Below are 17,856 nucleotides of genomic sequence, written 5' to 3'. Positions count from 1 at the left end.
GTTACTATATACAATTACCATTTTTATATAGTTTATAAATTAATTACATTTCTTCTTCCAATAGCAAAACTGGTTCTTGTGGCATTTCTATTAATTTATATAAATATGAGCATGCTCAAGAGGGAAAAGAACAGGTTGCTGCATATATAGCGTTTTAATTATTATATGTTTTGATAAAACAAAATCAAAAATAGAAATGGAATGGAGTGTGGCATTTACTAGCCTTGAATGCTATTTTTGCCCTGCCACAAATGAAAAACTCTACTAAATTAACATTGTTGGTTTTGTTCTTTTTTTCTTTGTGTTGAATAAACTTGTCATTTCTTCAGTGCATATATATATATATATATATATATATATATATATATATATATATATATATATATATATATATATATATATATATATATATATCTTGTCAACCATGTTATAAGAAAAGTCCAGTGGGTGAATTTCGATTTTGACATCGTGGATCACTTTTCATATTATTTCATGTCCGTAGATGTACTGTTCTGTGTGATCTCCTGGGCTGCACAGGTTGCTATGGGATCTGATCTTGTTAATTTTAGTCTTCTGCCTGTTTTACCACAGAACACAGTTTCAAATTCCTAAAATCCCCCCCCCCCAAAAAAACAATTCCAAGATGAATGAATAAAGATTTCAACAACTCTATGCACATAGATATCCCTAAAGCCAGTAAATACAGTGAAATCTAAGGTTATCTTAAAAACTGTTTGCAGTCTTTAAAGGTCCAGTACATACAATGTACTTGGTCAATACAAATTGTTTTAATAACAGTGATGATAGCTACTTTATTTAGGTCTGGTAGAACTGCTGAATGTAAGGAGCAGCTGCAAAAACATGAAGCTGATCAACTTTGGCTGGCCATTGCCTCTTTCCTAAGGTTGAGAGAGAGTTACTGGCCAAGGTCACTCAGCTGATTTTGTGCCTAAGGTGAGATTAGAACTTACAGTCCTCCCCCCCCCTCCACTCTCTAGCCTGATGTCTTCACCACTACACCAGTCTCTGAACTAAAATTATGCCTGTTCTTTTGCCCGATTGCAGTGATGGTGAACCTTTTAGAGACCGAGTGCCCAAACTGCAACCCAAAACCCACTTATGCATTGTCGGGTGCTGGGTGGGTGTGGCCCATTGGCTGGGTGTGGCCAATTGGGGGGGTGAGGCCCATTGGGTGGGCACGCTGCGGTGGTAACGGCAGACTGGGTGGAACTAAAAAGTTCAATCAATCAATTCCAACTTTGCAAGATCTTTTTTTTTTCCTGCGAGAAGTTGAAATTGACTGATTGAACCTTTTTTTTTTTTTTGCACATGGTGGTGGAGGCCTAAAGCGAAAAGGTTTTATAAAACCCAGCTGAAGGCCTAGGACTGGGGCGACAGCACGCGTGCTCACAGAGAGGGCTCTGAGTGCTGCCTCTGGCACTCATGCCATAAGTTCGCCACCACTGCCTTATTGAATATAGTTCAAAAACTAAAGAACCTGCAACTAAAGGAAACATATGCTTCCTAGCTTCTTATCTGCCTGGTTCACTTTAGGAACATCTTAATACTGTAAGTTCAAGAATGAAATGAGTATTGGGTACTCCATAATTATTTGATTGTATCTTATTGTTTACTAGGTACCTGATTTCACAATGCTAGGGTGAAACCTTTGATTGACATGTCCTTCTAGTCTGGAACCTAAAGTTCATATTTGGTACCTCTCTTAGCTTCACAGCTTCACAGTATTATTCTATGTATAATATGATCTACTCAAAACAAAGTCAAATTCAGCCAAGCTTTAGTTTAATTTTGAACCTGTGTGTTGCGTGAACTCAGTCACTGGCATCCTTTCAGGCTGAGAATTTTGTGCAGATTCAGCCAATTGTATATGAGATATGCATGAGTATGTTTGCAAAAATTATAATTTAATGTAATCCTAAACAGTTTACAGCATGAACACCAACGGGAAAAGTTGATACAAAGTACAATAATACCAATTTCTTAAAATGAGAGAGCTGGAGGGTAATAGAATTGGTCTGCCTTCTTAAAAAAGAATATCCTGTCTGGTTTTCCATTTTACCAGAATTCTATTGTATCCTAATGACGTTTTCTTCTGATCTCTGGAAATGCTCTAAAACCTTGATTTTGGTTCTTAAAGAACTGAAAAAGCCGATATAGTGAGCGCTGATTGGCAAAATAAAGTATTTATTACGGTGCACTGCTTTTAAATATACTGCTTGCTTTTAAATATATGTGTTTCTTTAGATTATATTGTGTCTATCACTTCTGTCATCTTTTATATCATTTAAACGTAATGATAATAATAATAATAATAGTAAAGTTGGAAGGGACCTTAGAGGTCATCTAATCCAACCCCCTGCTCAGGCAGGAAACCCTACACCATTTCGGACAAATGGCTGTCCAGTCTCTTCTTAAAAACTTCCAGTGTTGGAGCATTTACTGCTTCTGGAGGCAGGTTGTTCCACTGGTTAATTGTTCTCACTGTCAGGAAGTACACTTCACTGTGTACTTTTTTTAAAAAAGCAGTGTACTTAGGTAGTAGTATTGCTGTTGTTCAGATACTTACGTAGTAGTATCAAACTTCCTATTTTCCCCTTTAAATACATGAAACATTCATGCTGTAACAGCTAAATCACATGACTTTCTTAGATAAAATATTTCCTGCTCAAGGAAACAGATGCTGGATCTCAATGCTGTAAGATGTGCTAATGGCCTTTAGCAGGAATGTCTCTGAAGGGCTGTGTGCATCCTACAGAACTAGCACTGAACATAAATCAAACGTTTTAACAATTTCAGCCAGTTTTCGCTCATTCTAATGTAAGAAGCATGTGGTGTGCAAACTCTAAAAGTTAGGAAAAGAACAGAATCTACTCCCAAATAGCTGGGGTAAAATAATAGTAATAAAGCACTACACTATACACAGAACATCATCTCCCCAGCTACCAAAAGATTTATCCAAGCCTATATAATGAGAAAAACATTGATGGCTGTTACTCATTGGGCTAATATTAGTGTCTACCTGTTTAGCTTACATACTATACCTTATACAACTTATAGGTTGAGCAGTTGAAGATGTACGGAATACGAAAAGAACAAAACAAAGGATCCTATGAATAATCAAATATTGTTCAAGGCCCAGTGAGGCATTGCTGTAACTTTCTTACTACAATGCTCTATATATTAACGTGAAGCTACTGACCTTTTTCAGAGAATCTCCATGTCGCTCTTGAATATATTTTAGAAATGCTGTTGTCCATTGTAAGGTTGTTGCCTTATCAGTGTCTGAAGTGCAGAATGGAACGAGAAGATTCAGTTCATCACAGCAAATCCTGATTCTGCGCCTAGAAATAGATATAATCATGGTCAATTCTTGAAACTGAAAAGGCTTTATACAGGTAGTCCTCAATTTTGCGACCACTCAAAACTATAATGCCACTGAAAAAAGTGATTTACGGCCAGTCCTCGCACTTATGACCATCGCAGCACCCCCACGGTCATGCGATCAAAATCCATGCCCTTGATAACTGGCACATAATTATGATCATTGCAGCATCCTAGGATTGTGTGAATACCATTTCCAAACTTTCCTAGATGGCTTCCAACAAACAAACTCAATGGGGGACGCTGGATTCGCTTAACAACTGTGTGATTCATTTAACAACTGCAATGACTCACTTAACAACAATGGCAAAAAAAAGTCTTAAAATCAGGCGTGACTCACTTGTTTACCAATGGAAATTCTGGTCCCAACAAGGACTGTACAAACTCCACATTACATAAGTAGTCAAACATGTTTGTAAGTTTATTACGCAATATTAAGCATTTTTTAAAAAAGATTTAAATATCCTCCTTTTAATTAAACTTGCCCCTTGCCCCTAACACCCAAACTCATTCATTTCTTGCACCGCTTCATCTGTTCTTCATCTTGATTCCTGGGAAATATTATTTTGCTGTTCTGCAAAAGTGATATGCTGATAGAAGTGTGCAAAAGATTCTTCTTAAATAAAAGTATGAAATTAGGGAAAGCATCTGCTACGAAAATAGATCACCAGTAAGTCTTCAAGGGATTGACAAATGAAAATTAATACTTTAATTATGTCATTCTAAAACCACCCTACGCTTGGTCAGATTATGCTCTCTGAGCAAAAGAATAATAATAATACTGGATTCTCTCTTCTGCCACTTTGCTAATCTCCCTAACTCTTTTCAGCATGGGAAATTCAGCAAAGGGAACCCAGAGGCACTGGTGAATTAATGACACCTCAGAACACCTAGTCCACCATAACCTTAAATACAGGTGATATTTTTGGAAAATCCCAGGTTGGTCTAGTATTGCTGCCTGTTGTTTGCAGTAAACTGATTTTGCTTAGTTTTGCTTTGATTTTTCATTGAAACAATGGGTTATGACCTAGCTCTCTGGAAAAGGCAGAGGGGAAGGGGAAAGGAAGGAGGGGGAGGGGAGGAAGGGGGGTGGTAACAAACACTGATTAAACTCTGTCACATTAATGGTAGGTCTAACATTAGCCTTGTTCTGCCCTTTTGTAAAGGTGTTGCTAAGAAAGTAAAAAAGGAACGATTGCAATATTATAATTCATATTGCACTATCATACTGTCTGCATTGCATAGTTCATTTGCTTTGAATGTGGAAAGAGAAATATTTTTTTAAAAAAAACAATGCAAACGAAAGAAAACACGAGGTAAGAAAGATGCCTTCTGAAAATCAGTGCGTGTTATTACAAACTGCTACGATCCTTGGCACCGTGACTTGCAGAATTATCGAACCCCTGTATTAAATTATGATATGTATTATTTCGAACGTGTACGCAGTCTTTATCATTTGTGTTTATGTGTACATCCTTTTTGATTCAAAAGGCTCGCAAAAAGAAATTTGAAATACTTCTGCAGAGAACGCCTGACTGAAGAAGCCACCGAGAGCAATTACCTTCTGTCTCTTTCCATCCGGTTGTGCCTCTCCCGGCGTTGGGAGATGCTGCCTTGGCTTCCACTGTGAGTATTTTGGGAGGGCTGGACTGTTTGCCACGAACTCTGAGCTGGGACAGCGTTTTGATTCTCACACACATTCTGAATGTCACCGAGAGGTCTGCGCTGTATGTTGGTATCCAAGGGATGGGTACGACTACGACTTCTTCTATTTATTGACTGCTTACATAAAGCCTCTCCTGTGCACAAAAGGAAAAAGAAAAGGGAGTCCTATTTTGCCATTGTTCGTGTATATCAAAACGATGGTTGAAAAGCAACCTAGAACTAAGGAGAAACTTCCTGACAGTTAGAACAATTAACCAGTGGAACAAACTGCCTCCAGAAGCGGTGAACGCTCCAACACTGGAAGTTTCTATGAGTATGACTTTGTTGTGTGGATAATCGATTGCCCTGCCACCACGTTGTTTCTTAAGCACTTGTCTGTAAAATGAAAAAAACCAATAAAACTTGTTTTAAAAAATAATAAAAAAAACTTCCAGTGTTGGAGCATTCACCGCTTCTGGAGGCAGGTTGTTCCACTGGTTAATTGTTCTAACTGTCAGGAAGTTTCTCCTTAGAATAGTTAAACCTTAGGGTCCCAGTTGCTTCTGACTACCACAGTACTATATACACCTATCTACTGTACATATGGAAGAAAGTGCTGTAGAACAGGGGTCTCCAACCCCCGGTCTGTGGACTGGCACCGGGCCACAGCATGCCAGAAACCGGTCCGCACATACAAGCAAAGCTCCATCCTTGGGATGCAGGCACTACATGAAACCACACCCCCTCCGGTCCGCGGAAAAACCTCTCTCCACGGAACCGGTTCCTGGTGCTCAAAAGGTTGGGGACCTTTGCTGTAGAGTCTGGCAAACTGACCTAAATTTCTTCTCGGAAAAAGAAAGGTTTTAGTTTGCTCAAGTCTGAGTAGATTTTCTGTTGCTTTTTCTTAGCACTGTACAAACAAAACACTAAAAAAGAAACAGTGTATTCAGTAAAATCCATTAATATCACAACATTCCCAGGGTCAGCAATTTGCCTGAAACATACTGTTAAAAGAATACTTTTCTTAAGGCGAGATCCTTAAGAAGCTAATAGCAACTTGAGAAACAATGTCACCATGTACCTCCCAATTTAATCCAAACATGTTCAGGTACAGCTTTATTTCTGGCACCAACTGTTTGTTTGCTAGTTTCAATTTCTTGCTGGTAACATACAGAAAAAGCTCGAGGCAACGCAAGGTCTTGATGTTTGACTGCTTCTACCACACTGGCTCCAGAGCTCTACATGGAAGAAGGAGAAAAAAAAACCCCTTAATTTGTAAATATTGTAAAATTAAAGCAAGAAAATAGATTGGATTAGATACAAAGCAAAAGAGAAGGCTTTGTTTTTTGTTTGTTTTTTTGCTCAAATATTTCCCATTTGGTTTTGCTGTTCTTTGGATCATGGCCAAATTTGCCACTCCCATCAAATAACATCCAACACGTGGCAGAAGCCTATATGATTCAAAACTCAAGAGTGTAAATCCCTATTATTGTCTTACTTTTTCCAGAGATCTGTAAAGCGTCAGCTGAAATATCAAAGCAGGAACAAAGTGAACATACAAACCTGTGCTTGTGCAGCATTAGTGCTTCCAGTTGCAGGAGAAACAGTGTTTGCTGTAAAGACTGGACATGTAAATTGCAATGCGGCCGTTGCAGTGGCAGCAGTCCTGTTTTTCACTAAAGTAGTACATTTGTTCTGCTGCTGGTGGAGAGGTACACCCATTGCTTCTGAAGGATGGCGAATGAGGGTTACTAAACTATGAATGAGATCAATAAAAGAATGGAGCTTACTTGAAATGAATCCATAATTTTTTACAATAATAGTCACTTCAGAATGCTAGTCAAGCGTACATCAACCATATACCAGACTAGGTATTTAACAGATAATTTTTTTAAATCCAAAGAAACACACTTGCTTTAACTTTTTGAAATAATAATGAAGTGCAGTAGAGATTTTTTTTATCAACATCTGCATACATAATACCTTAGTTTTTCAGTGCTTGAGCAGGTAAGATTTCCTATATAATTCCAAGCTAGTTTTCAAGTGTTCCCACTTTTTTCAGATTTTGATTTCCCTACCCCCCCCCCCCCATAGCCTTGTCACTACATGTTATGAGAACTTCATGTGAGTATTATGATGTATAGAGTCTGAGTTGAAAGGAAAAAAATCAAAGTTTGATGCCTGTGTCATTTATTTCATAAACAAAGTCATTCAATGTACAACAGGTCAATATGAAGAGGTTATTTCCTCAACTAGTCCAATCAATTCAGTTAAACAGATAACTAGGAACAAGCTATCTTGGGGAGACAAAGAGTAGGTTTTTAATTCTTTTTTTTTTTGTACTGTGGTATCCTGCCCAAATTACTAGGTTCTGGATGGTGAATAACAAATCCAGAAAAATAATTCTGGGATATGATAGCAATAATAATTTATAACAGGACTGACTTGAAATGCACTATGGTGGGTTTATCTCAAACAAAATGCATCCCTCAGTATATTAAAATGAATAAAAAGAGTAACTTTTATAGGAGCCATAAATAAAGCCAGTTTAGAATTTGAACAAAGTCTATACTATATTCTTATGAGGAAAATTTGGTAGTGAAATAATTCATTGGTAATTTACGGTATGTCTAATTATTTATAGGATCCATAATTGGACTATTGATTTCAACATATATAGATTGGAGGCCAATGATCTTGTAACAAATTTTGAGTATCAATCTAAACTTTTAATAGAAAATATGTAGAAAGTGCATATGCTTGGAAATCAGAACTCATTGCACCTTGAGTTGACCTTCACAATCCATGCAGTTGTCTTGAAAGCAACATGGAAGTCATTTGCTATTCCTTTTTCCAGCATGTAGTTTTAATCCTCAATCTAACTTGAAGCTTTGGAGTTTCTTTTGTGGTGGTGGATCCAAGTACAAACTAGTCTAAACCTGCTTGGTTTTCTGGTCAGACAAAATTGGCACAGAAATCTTTTTAGTGCAGGAATAGGCATCTGTAGGAAGGAGGCAAACCCACAATACACTTGTCATGACATCATCAGACAAAGGATGCAAATTATGTACTTGCATCATTAATGCATTTACATAATTACATAATTTGCACAATGACATTACATCATGCATGTCATCATTTTGACTTTTCTGTTTTTTGTTAAGAGATACCTGCAAGTGCATGAAACTAAAGGCTCAGATTCCTAAAGAGCATCCAAAGCTCCTATCTCTTAGGAGCGATTCAGCTAAAAGGTTGCATTATTCTAAAAGCAAGAGCACAAAACTAATATGGGGTAAGGATTCATATGGAAGTTCAAAATCATCCTTAATTAAATATAACTACCTTACTTTTAAAACCAAGGGAGCTGAAAATTGGAATGATTGTTCCTTGCTATATGTGTATACCAGGTGGTAAATACAATTATAATTAACTTGAATATAGTACTGATAATTTCTTTCTAGAAAAAAATAATACATAATTAACATATAGTAAATATGCGTCCAAACCTCAGCAATTCCCTGGTTTTATTGATGAATCAATATCACCAGAAAACTGAGTAATATTTTAAAAGAAAATAAAAATGAAACACACTTGTTAAGGGCTACTCCAGTTTCTTGAGTTTCTTGGCACCTGGGAATTTCAGTCTGGAGACTGTTGAATCGGTCTTCTAATCGAACACGTACTGCAGATTTGGCTCTGGATTCAGGAACTGCTGCTAAAGTTTCTGCAACTACATTTTCTTTATTTATCCCACCCGAGGTTTCACTATATTTTAATTTTACTAAATTTTGCCCGTTGATATCTATGGAGCTCCCATTAGGTGCTTTTTCAGTTTGGCCTGGTGGAAGGCTCGATTCACTAAGCAACATCATCCTTAGCTCTTGAAAGTCAATATGCCCTAGACACTGATTAGGTCCCGTGAAACTGCTGTCAGAAGTCAAGCCAGACTGGCAGATAATGGGGTAGAGAGACTGGTTTGCAGAGCTGTTTGATGAGAAGCCACCTTGACTGCTACTAGATGACAAATAATGGGACTGATTTGCAGCATTGTTGGCTGAGAAGCAATTTGAGTTTAACCTACTTTCCACTTCGTTTTCATTTGACTGGGCCTCCATATGGGAATAGAGTATATGCTGAAGTTGTGTGTATTCTATTTCCGTCATCTCCACCAGGCTGAGGTCTGTGGTGGTGAAGCTAAGATTGTGCTCACCAAAAGAGGAATCGGTGGGGCCTTCAACAACAGGACCAGAAGAAGTTTGATCTGTAACTACAGCCCGAGGTCCAGAGGCTTCAGACGCCTTGAGGGTTGTGTCTGACATGATTCTGAAGGATACCAAGGCCACCACGTTTGGGGAACCAATGAATATGCAAACCAGGAGTACCTCCGGTTTGATGCACCAAAAACTATGCAACGGTTGCAATCAAGGGCAAGCACTACGAAAGGAAGTCGATTGCTATACACAAAGAAACACCCTTTGGATCCTTCTATTAAGAGCCACCCCTTCCCAACAGAGCACAAACATGCCCAGTTCCGGAGAGCTAGTGGGAACAGCTGCACCATCCAAAACCAAGCGGTGCCATCCACACCTCTGGCATGAAAAGCTGCCCCCCCCCCAAACAGAAAAAGCTGGTGGTAGGAGGGCAGAGGAAGGGGTCCTCTTAAAACAGGGTCAAGCAGAGAAAATGTCTAGCCTAGCAATGGAGGGGGGGGGAAAGCACCCCAAAAAGGATTGCACACCCCCCTTTGAAAAAGCCCTATGCAGCCTATGGGTTAGTACTCTTTTTTTTTTCTTTTTCAATATTGTAAGAGGGGAACAAGAGGAGCGTCGTCAGCCGCTCGTTCCTGGGAGTCCAACAGCCTTCCCCCACATCTCGAGGGGAGAGGAGGGCAGCAGGATACGAACTCAGGGCCCTCCGACGCCCCCTTCGAGGAGGGCCACTTCAAGGAGGGAACAACCTGGCCAGCAGCCTCAGCCGCTCAGGACAGGTGAGTCCCCGCCGTCGCCATAGCAACCCACCAACGGGAGGCCGGCGGGGGGCAGGAGGGCCACGCCCACCCGCCTCCTTGGCCCTCGCGACCGCCGGTCAAACGGCCCCCGAGGTTTCCGGCGCGCGCCGGGCGACACGCCCCCCTCCCCACCCCCGCTTCCTTCCCCGCCCCCTTCCCTCTTTGCGCAGCCTAACGGACAAAACCGCAAGCAACGCCAGAACGCCGGAAGCGAGGAGGGGCGTGCGCATGGGCCCGACGGCTTTTTCTGGCTAAGCTCCGCCCCCTCCTCTCTCTCGGCGGCCTGAGGGGAGTAAAAGCGTCGTTTGCGGTATTATGATCGCTTCGTTCTCGCCGGCCTGTGTTTGCTCCCCTCAGCGAACAGCTACGGTTTCTTATCTGTCGTCGTAGTGGGCTTCCCTCCCCCCCCCCGCCGTAAGAAGCTATCTTGTCCAGCAAAAGCATTGGAGGGCTTTCCTCAGCTTCCCCCCCCCACGGAGGCTTTTCTGGCAGAAGAGCAGTGTGAAAGGCGGGTTGTTGTTGCGAAGTCCTGTCCGACCCATCGCGACCCCATGGACAACGTTCCTCCAGGCCTTCCTGGCCTCTACCATCTTCTGGAGTCCATTCAAATTCACACCTACTGCTTCAGTGACTCCATCCAGCCACCTCCTTCTCTGTCGTCCCCTTCTTCTATTGCCCTCCATCTTTCCCAGCATTAGGCTCTTCTCCAGTGAGTCCTTCCTTCTCCTTAGGTGGCCAAAGTACTTGAGTTTCAACTTCAGGATCTGGCCTTCTAAAGAGCAGTCGGGGTTGATCTCCTCTAGGACTGACCAGTTGGATCGCCTTGCAGTCCAAGGGACTCGCAGGTGTCTTCTCCAGCACCGGAGTTCAAAGGCCTCCATTCTTTGGCGCTCAGCCTTTCTTATGGTCCAACTTTCCCAGCCATACATTGCAACTGGGAAAACCATGGCCTGAACTATACACGCTTTTGTTGGCAGGGTGATGTCTCTGCTTTTTAGTATGCTGTCTAGATTTGCCATAGCTTTCTTCCCCAGGAGCAAGCGTCTTTTAATTTCTTGGCTGCAGTCCCCATCTGCGGTGATCTTGGAGCCCAGGAAGATAAAATCTGTCACTATCTCCATTTTTTCCCCATCTATTTACCAGGAATTGAGTGGGCCGGATGCCATGATCTTGAAAGGCGGGGAAAGGGCCTAATTTCCACCTAGGCCCGGCTGTTCGTACTATGGTTCGTCCTGGTGGCCTTCTATCCATATGGATGAGATTTTTTCAGATACTAAAATCCTTACTATACCACCTGAACTCAGATTACTATCTTAAGAAGAAATTTACCATCTGCTTTTTTTTTTTTACTCACAGATCAACAAGAATGCTGTCTTATTGGTTTATTTTGCAGCTCTGGAATGTCAAACCAATATTCAGATTCTTGCGTTTGCTAGTAAGGGCCAGCGAAGGAGAAATATCTTTACAGAAAAGCATTACTCCTGTGATAATGCTGAGAAATGATCGTGATAATTCCACAAACTGTTCAGTGCAACTGCTTGCCTCTAGAAGTTGTACGTGCTCCATCTCTGGAGGCTTTTAAGAAGAGACTGGACAGCCATTTGCTTGAAATGGTAAATGGTCTCCTGCTTGAGCAGGCAATTGGACTAAAAGACCTCCAATATCCATTCCACTTTTGTTATTGTATCTTCTGAGGATTGGTTGGTTGTGTACCCTTTACAGTTCCAAGCATGCGAAGAATCAAAACAGAGATGGATCAACATTCCATCCAGCATATGGCCTGGAAACCTTCAGCCAACACCACATTTATCTTTTATGCCAGATTTTAATTGTGAAAATTGTTTTGGCATGTCTTCTTTGTTTAAGGGCAAAAATGTTCACTTCCATCCATTCACTGAAGAAAAGAGCACGTATTCCAAAACGTCATTTCAAAAAATACGGTTACGGCTTTATGCGTTATTTTATCCTGTCTTGCCATCCCACCCCATGAAATACACATCTCAACTTTTCAGTGTTTCTAGTCTTCATGTATCTTAGACTGAAAAATGAGGCTGTAAGACTGACCAGACCAAAATAAAATCTCAAAATGAAGTCTGCAGATCCGTGTATACATTCATTTGTTCATGTTGTACTAATATCACTAATTTTAAAAAGGAGTCTGGTGATGCTTTTCTTTCCTCAAGTCCATTAACTAACTAATCTCTGCAGAGAGGCAGCCAGCAGGGGCCAGGTTCTCAGTCAAATTTTAGACCTGTAGGTGATGCAGAATTACCTACCCTAATTTTGGGAACCTTCCATGTATTCTTTTTCTTTGCTAGATATATCAGTTGTTTAGGATCTTCTTTTAATGTCTCTTAGTGGCATGCATATCTTTTTATCATTGTGGAATGTATGCTGAAATTCTCCTTTTAAGCTGCTGTAATAACTATGTGAATGTAATTTATTTCCTTCCTCCAATTGTCCAACTCTAAACAGTGTATAAGGATTAAATTTTGAGATTCATCCCGATTTTGAAAAGTGATATGCCTTTCCCCACCATGTCCATTCTTCTTTCTCCTTTGAATTAACTGGCAAGACTATGATAAAACAGAAAGGATTCAACCTGTCCACCATTAATATTCAGATCTACCAGACTTGCAGAACACAGAACCTCATATAAATGCAAAACTATTAAGATTGCTTTGGGGCCAGTCCTCTGTAATCAAGCCTTCTGTTACCTCAGTGGACAATGACCATAGGCACCTCCAGGGATGTCTAGCACAGGATGTAATGAAAAAGGGGCCAAGAGGGTGGGCAGCTATAATGATGCAATTGAAGCTTTGCTCATTTTTTATGGATATCACCCATGCAAGACACATCAAAAAGTGCAATCTTGGTATTTTTTTTTTCACCACACCCTGCAGATTTCCCTAGGCATATCAGACAGACTACATGCAATATCTTATCTCCCCATACTGGAAGAAATATTGACTCGGAATTAGTGTCTACCCTTCCTTCCTTCCTTCCTTTCTTTCCTCCTCCAATTGCTGATCTCTAAAAGGTGCAAAGAAAATAATACCGTACATAGTAACAGAAAATCAGGACACCCACTCAGAAGAATGAAGTAAATAGTTATAGCAAATAGTTCAAGCTGTTGAATTTCAATAGAGTTTGATCTAGTAATTAAGGCCCCAAGCTAGAAACCAGGAGACTATGAGGTCTAGTCCTGCCTTAGGCACAAAGGTTGGCTGGATGATTTAGGCTAGTCACTCTCAGCCCACAATGCCAGTCTCAGGTGACAAGCTGGTCAGCCAATTCTTGCTGCAACTGATGGATCAATATGTGGTTGATTCGGGAAAAAAAACTAGCTGCACTTGCAGAGGAAAACAATTCTGTATACTTGGTGAAGCAATTCTATCTTGTCCTGACAAGCTATTCTATTTCTTTCATACAAATCAAACATCCTCTTTATACCTCATAAACAAATGGAGACAATCAGAAGTATTCCTGAAGGTTTAGTTTAGTTGCTGGCCCAGATGAAGGAGCAATCTATTTCTCAGACTTGAAAATGGGTTTGCATGTTTAGCTATATGAATCACCAAGCCAGTCCTGGGTACTGGCAGTACCTTTCATATATGTTCATCCCTTTCAAAAATTGAAAACGATCCATGTTGTGATCAGATGATTGTTAAGCTACCTTAACCTGAAAAGATGCAGATATATAATGGAGCCTCACATAGAATTTCTTAATTGAAAACAACAATAAAAATATAGTATTTTTTAAAAATGTGAGTGAAGTATCTTTTGTTTTGCAAGATCTGGCCATGTTTCCCAGATCATACTGCCACATTACTTGATTAATGTTCTAATCAAAACCTATAAAACTATTCATGCCAAGACTTTCTGTAATGTTTATTTCACTTACAGTAACAAAAATCTATGAAGTCCCACATTTAATGTACAATGATATATTCTGAAATATAAAATACAATTTACAGAAACTTCTATCAAATAAACCTAAACAACACTTGATTTAGTATACTTACATGTATGGTTTTTAAGTTAGAAACTTTTTGAATAAAAAAATTACATCATAGGTATTTGCATTCTATATCACCTCTTTGGATGTTTTGCAAAATATTTTGTACATGGCATTTTTTTTTTAATATCAGCATGTCCATGATGTTTAAAGACTAAGATGTAGCAATATAAAGTATAACTATGTAGTGATTTATTTATGGGGTAGTACTATTTTTATTGTAGGTTTCAAAATGCAGATGTTACGAATTTAATTTTACATTTGCAAATGCTTACAAAAATATCAAAGTAACTGTTCATCCGTAAATGTATAAATCCAACTGGTAATGTTTTTCTATGTACTGTTTAGAATTATATTATGAACTTGAAGAATACAGAAAAAGTAATAGAATACTGTTTTTCATAGTAAAAAGCCTTCCCTTTTAAAGAACAGAATTGTTAGTGACGGCTTTATTTCTCCAATCTTTACAGAAATATTTACTTCCAATTGTATCACAGCAGCCATGAATTCAGGACATATTCCTATCAAAATTAAGAATTTCTGTGCTGTTGGTGTCAATGGGACAATTACCAGCATCCTGAAATCTCTCCTACTTAAGTTAGAATTTAAATGTTCTTAATCTTGGCTCAACTAAACTATCTTTAGTTCATGAATCTTTTTGACCAATAAACATAAAGAAAGTCAAACTGCTTCAACTCAGTGCTTGATGTATTAACCTTGATAACTCTCCTTCCTCCCCACTTTGTTCAGTCAATTCAGGTTAAAACAAAACAATACATGTTTTTTTTAAAGCTTAGTTGTATTGAGTACAGAGGGCATTAATTTTCATTACACCTTTCATAAAAATACAGAATTTTAAGAGTTTATTGGTAAGAAAGGTAGTGATCCATCTAGACATATATACTTCTTGTCTGGGCTCATAAATCAGTTGAAATTATATTCAAAATGCCCTCGTGTAAAATGAGTTTAGAAATTTAACATTTCTCATTCAAATACTCTGCAAATTACAAATAAGTAGCAACACTGCTCTTCCGCCATCATTTGTTAAGTACACAAAAGCCATCTATGACTAGATTAACTGAGAACAAAAATATTGTTATTTTTGCTGTAACGTAGGAACCTAAAACACTATGTGTTTGAGATGTAAAGTTATGGCTTCTAAAATCTTGCTTAAATTCTCATAAAATTACCAATTAAGTTAACTGGAAAACACAACTTTGAAACCTTTAAAAGCAATATGCTTTTTGAAGACAGTTCCCATTTTTATTTTTTTTTGTCTGCAAATGGAAATTCAAGATCATAAGGAGAACAAAGCCACGTCGTAGAACTGTTCGGTCCCAACCACGATCCTTCTCTTGGAGTAATAGGACTTCTTCAAAAGGCAAGAGCAGCGGTCCTATGCCCTACTGATTTCTTATCTGTACATAGGTGTTGGGACCAGTCAGGGAAGGACTGTGTCTTATGTGTTCTGTAAGAAAACTTTTATGAACAAAATGTATCAAGTCCGGGTTTTCCCCATTTCCTACTTTAATATACTGCATTTACAATTCAAAATTCGTCTTTTACGAAAGCTTTTACCAAAGTATTTTCTATCAGAATATACAACATATACAAGTAGTACACAGTCAATTCTTACACGTTTCCCCACGGGAAAATTCTTACGTTTCCCCAAATGACTCCTTGGCTGAAGGGTCTACTTAGCAGGAGCAGCTTCTGGATGTGATGGCTTTTGGCTGCCAGTCTGGGATTCTGGCTTAGAGTCTCTATCACATTCTGTACTTTTGCTCCGCTCCTTGCGGTCCCTTCCCCTATCTTTGTCGCGGTCTCTATCTCGGTCCCTCTCTTTCTCTCTCTCCCGGCTGCGGGCCCTGTCCCTGAATCTATCGTAGTCACGGTCTCTGCTTCTGGACCGGTTCCGTCTTCGATAAGAATCCCCTTCTCTGGCCCTGGTTCTTTCCCGGTTCCTTTCCCAATCTTTGACCCGGTCCAAATCCCTTTCCCTGTCTTTATTGTAGTTTCTATCTCTGTTTTTATCCCAGTCTTTCTCTTTGTGTCTCTCCCAATCTCTTTCCCTACCCCTATTCCAGTTTCTGCCCCGATCCCTTTCCCAACCCCAATTATGCTCGCGATCCCTCCGTCTATCATCGTTGCCTCGGTTTGCTCTATTGTCTGGTTTCTCTGGCTGATCCAAGGCTTTTTCCTTATTGCCTCCCTCAAATCTTTCCCTCTGCCTCCCGTCAAAAGCCGCCTGGCCTCTGTAGTCATTACTGCGACCCTCTCGAAAATCAGATGCTGGCCACTGAGCTTCTGATGAAGAACCCTGCCCTGAACTATTAGGATGAGAAGAAGACGGTCCAGATTCATCCCACATGTCTTTCCTGTGTTGTGGCGGATGGCTTGGAAGATCCAAAAGAGGCCTGGGGGATGGTTTCATGCCTTGCTGAGACTGTCCTGGAAAATTATGTCTATTAGGGGCAGAGTCATTCTGTTCTGAAAATGAAGCAGGTGCCTGCCCCCTTGGTCCTCCAAACTGGTGTGGGGCTGAGCCCCTCTGGTTGGGAAATCTGGGCGGTGGACTTCCTCTCCTCTCTTCAAATGGCGAGGGCAGAAGTCCCCTTGGTCCTGGCATGTGACCTGGTGCCGGTCCCCTTTGTCCTTCAAATTTATTTGGAGGAGGACCTCTTGTACCTCCAAAATTATTAGGCGGTGGACCTCTTGGTCCTCCAAAGTGAGCTGATGGGCCCCCTCTTTGATTTTTAAATTGGCTAGGTGGAGGCCTCCTTTGACCCCCAAAAGGAAATGGGGGAGGCCCTCTATTTCCTACAAACGGTGGAGGCTCAGATCCTTCAAACTGTCCAGGAGGACCGCTCATCTCACGATACGGAGGGTCTGAAAATTCTCTCTGTTCCCCTTGAGAGTCTCTGTGATCTTCAAACTGAGAGGGCGCTTTTTCCCTTGGCCCACCAGGAAATGATGGAGGAGGACCCCTATTTTCAGCAAAAACAGGTGGACCGTGTTGTGCAGAAAATAATGAAGGGATAGGTGCTCTCGGCGGTGGAAACCTATTTGGTGGTGGGCCCCTTTGCCCGTCATTATTTGGCGGAACATTATCCCCTTCATTAAATTGTTGGGGCGGGCCCCTTTGCCCATGGAAATCAGAAGCACCACACAATACTGGAGGGCCAACTTTTGGCCCTGCTGGAGGAAAAGGAGGACCCCCTCTGACTTCCTCGCTTTGAATCGTAGGAGTCCCCATCTGTTCGTAAAAGGGACCGGACTGAGGATTGACTTCACCTTCGTAATTCAACTGACCGGGAACTTTCTCCGGAGAGGCAAATGTTGAGCTTGAAAAAGAATCCCTCACGACCCCTGGAACGCTATTGTCCTGAGAGGCATTTGACCAAGGCATAGTCTGGGCGTTATTAGAGCCTGAAAAAATGGGCATAAAACATGGGGTGGGAGGGGTGGGTAGCAATACTTTACGAATGGGTGCACTGGTAGGCGCTTCAACAGGAGCCGGTTTACTTATAATTTCCGGGTGAATTGGTGGAACGTTTTCATAACCGATAGGCACATTTTGCTCCGAGGCAGCAGCAGAACCTGTTTCACTTGCAATCCACGTTTCGTTAGGACATTTCTCCTCTTTGTCAAATGCAGCTTGCAATGGAACTGAATAGCCAGACGGAGGAACCTGTCCAGCAGAGGGTTCTCCCTGTATCACGTGTTGCTTTATATTAAAGTCGGCACTTTCGTTACACTCCGTTAGAATTCTCCTAGCTTGGCG

The 17,856-nt window shown here is 40.6% G+C and overlaps 1 protein-coding gene across 1 annotated transcript; it reads right to left on the bottom strand.

Annotated features, from left to right (window-relative positions):
* Positions 1-420: 420 nt before the first annotated feature.
* TCFL5 (transcription factor like 5) lies at positions 421-10,116 on the bottom strand. The gene is made up of 6 exons (XM_039358168.1): positions 8,638-10,116; positions 6,610-6,802; positions 6,128-6,284; positions 4,964-5,201; positions 3,221-3,362; positions 421-608 (listed from the first exon to the last, which is right to left on the bottom strand). The coding sequence occupies exons 1-6, from the start codon at positions 9,363-9,365 to the stop codon at positions 486-488; spliced, it is 1,581 nt and encodes a 526-aa protein (XP_039214102.1). The 5' UTR covers positions 9,366-10,116; the 3' UTR covers positions 421-485.
* Positions 10,117-17,856: the final 7,740 nt, after the last annotated feature.

This window comes from Crotalus tigris, unplaced genomic scaffold (genome assembly GCF_016545835.1).
Source record: "Crotalus tigris isolate CLP2741 ecotype Arizona unplaced genomic scaffold, ASM1654583v1 scf7180000019004.2909048, whole genome shotgun sequence".
In the NCBI taxonomy this organism is placed as follows: domain Eukaryota; kingdom Metazoa; phylum Chordata; class Lepidosauria; order Squamata; family Viperidae; genus Crotalus; species Crotalus tigris.
This window is presented reverse-complemented; position numbering and strand designations above follow the sequence as displayed.

Bases quoted from the DNA above. Each gene is read 5' to 3' on its own strand.
- TCFL5 (XM_039358168.1), bottom strand. From the start codon at position 9,365: ATGTCAGACACAACCCTCAAGGCGTCTGAAGCCTCTGGACCTCGGGCT. The intron at 6,285-6,609 runs GTTTGTATGTTC...TCTTCCATGTAG, and splicing joins CTAATGCTGCACAAGCACAG to AGCTCTGGAGCCAGTGTGGT. The intron at 3,363-4,963 runs GTAATTGCTCTC...ATCTATTTCTAG, and splicing joins CGGATGGAAAGAGACAGAAG to GCGCAGAATCAGGATTTGCT.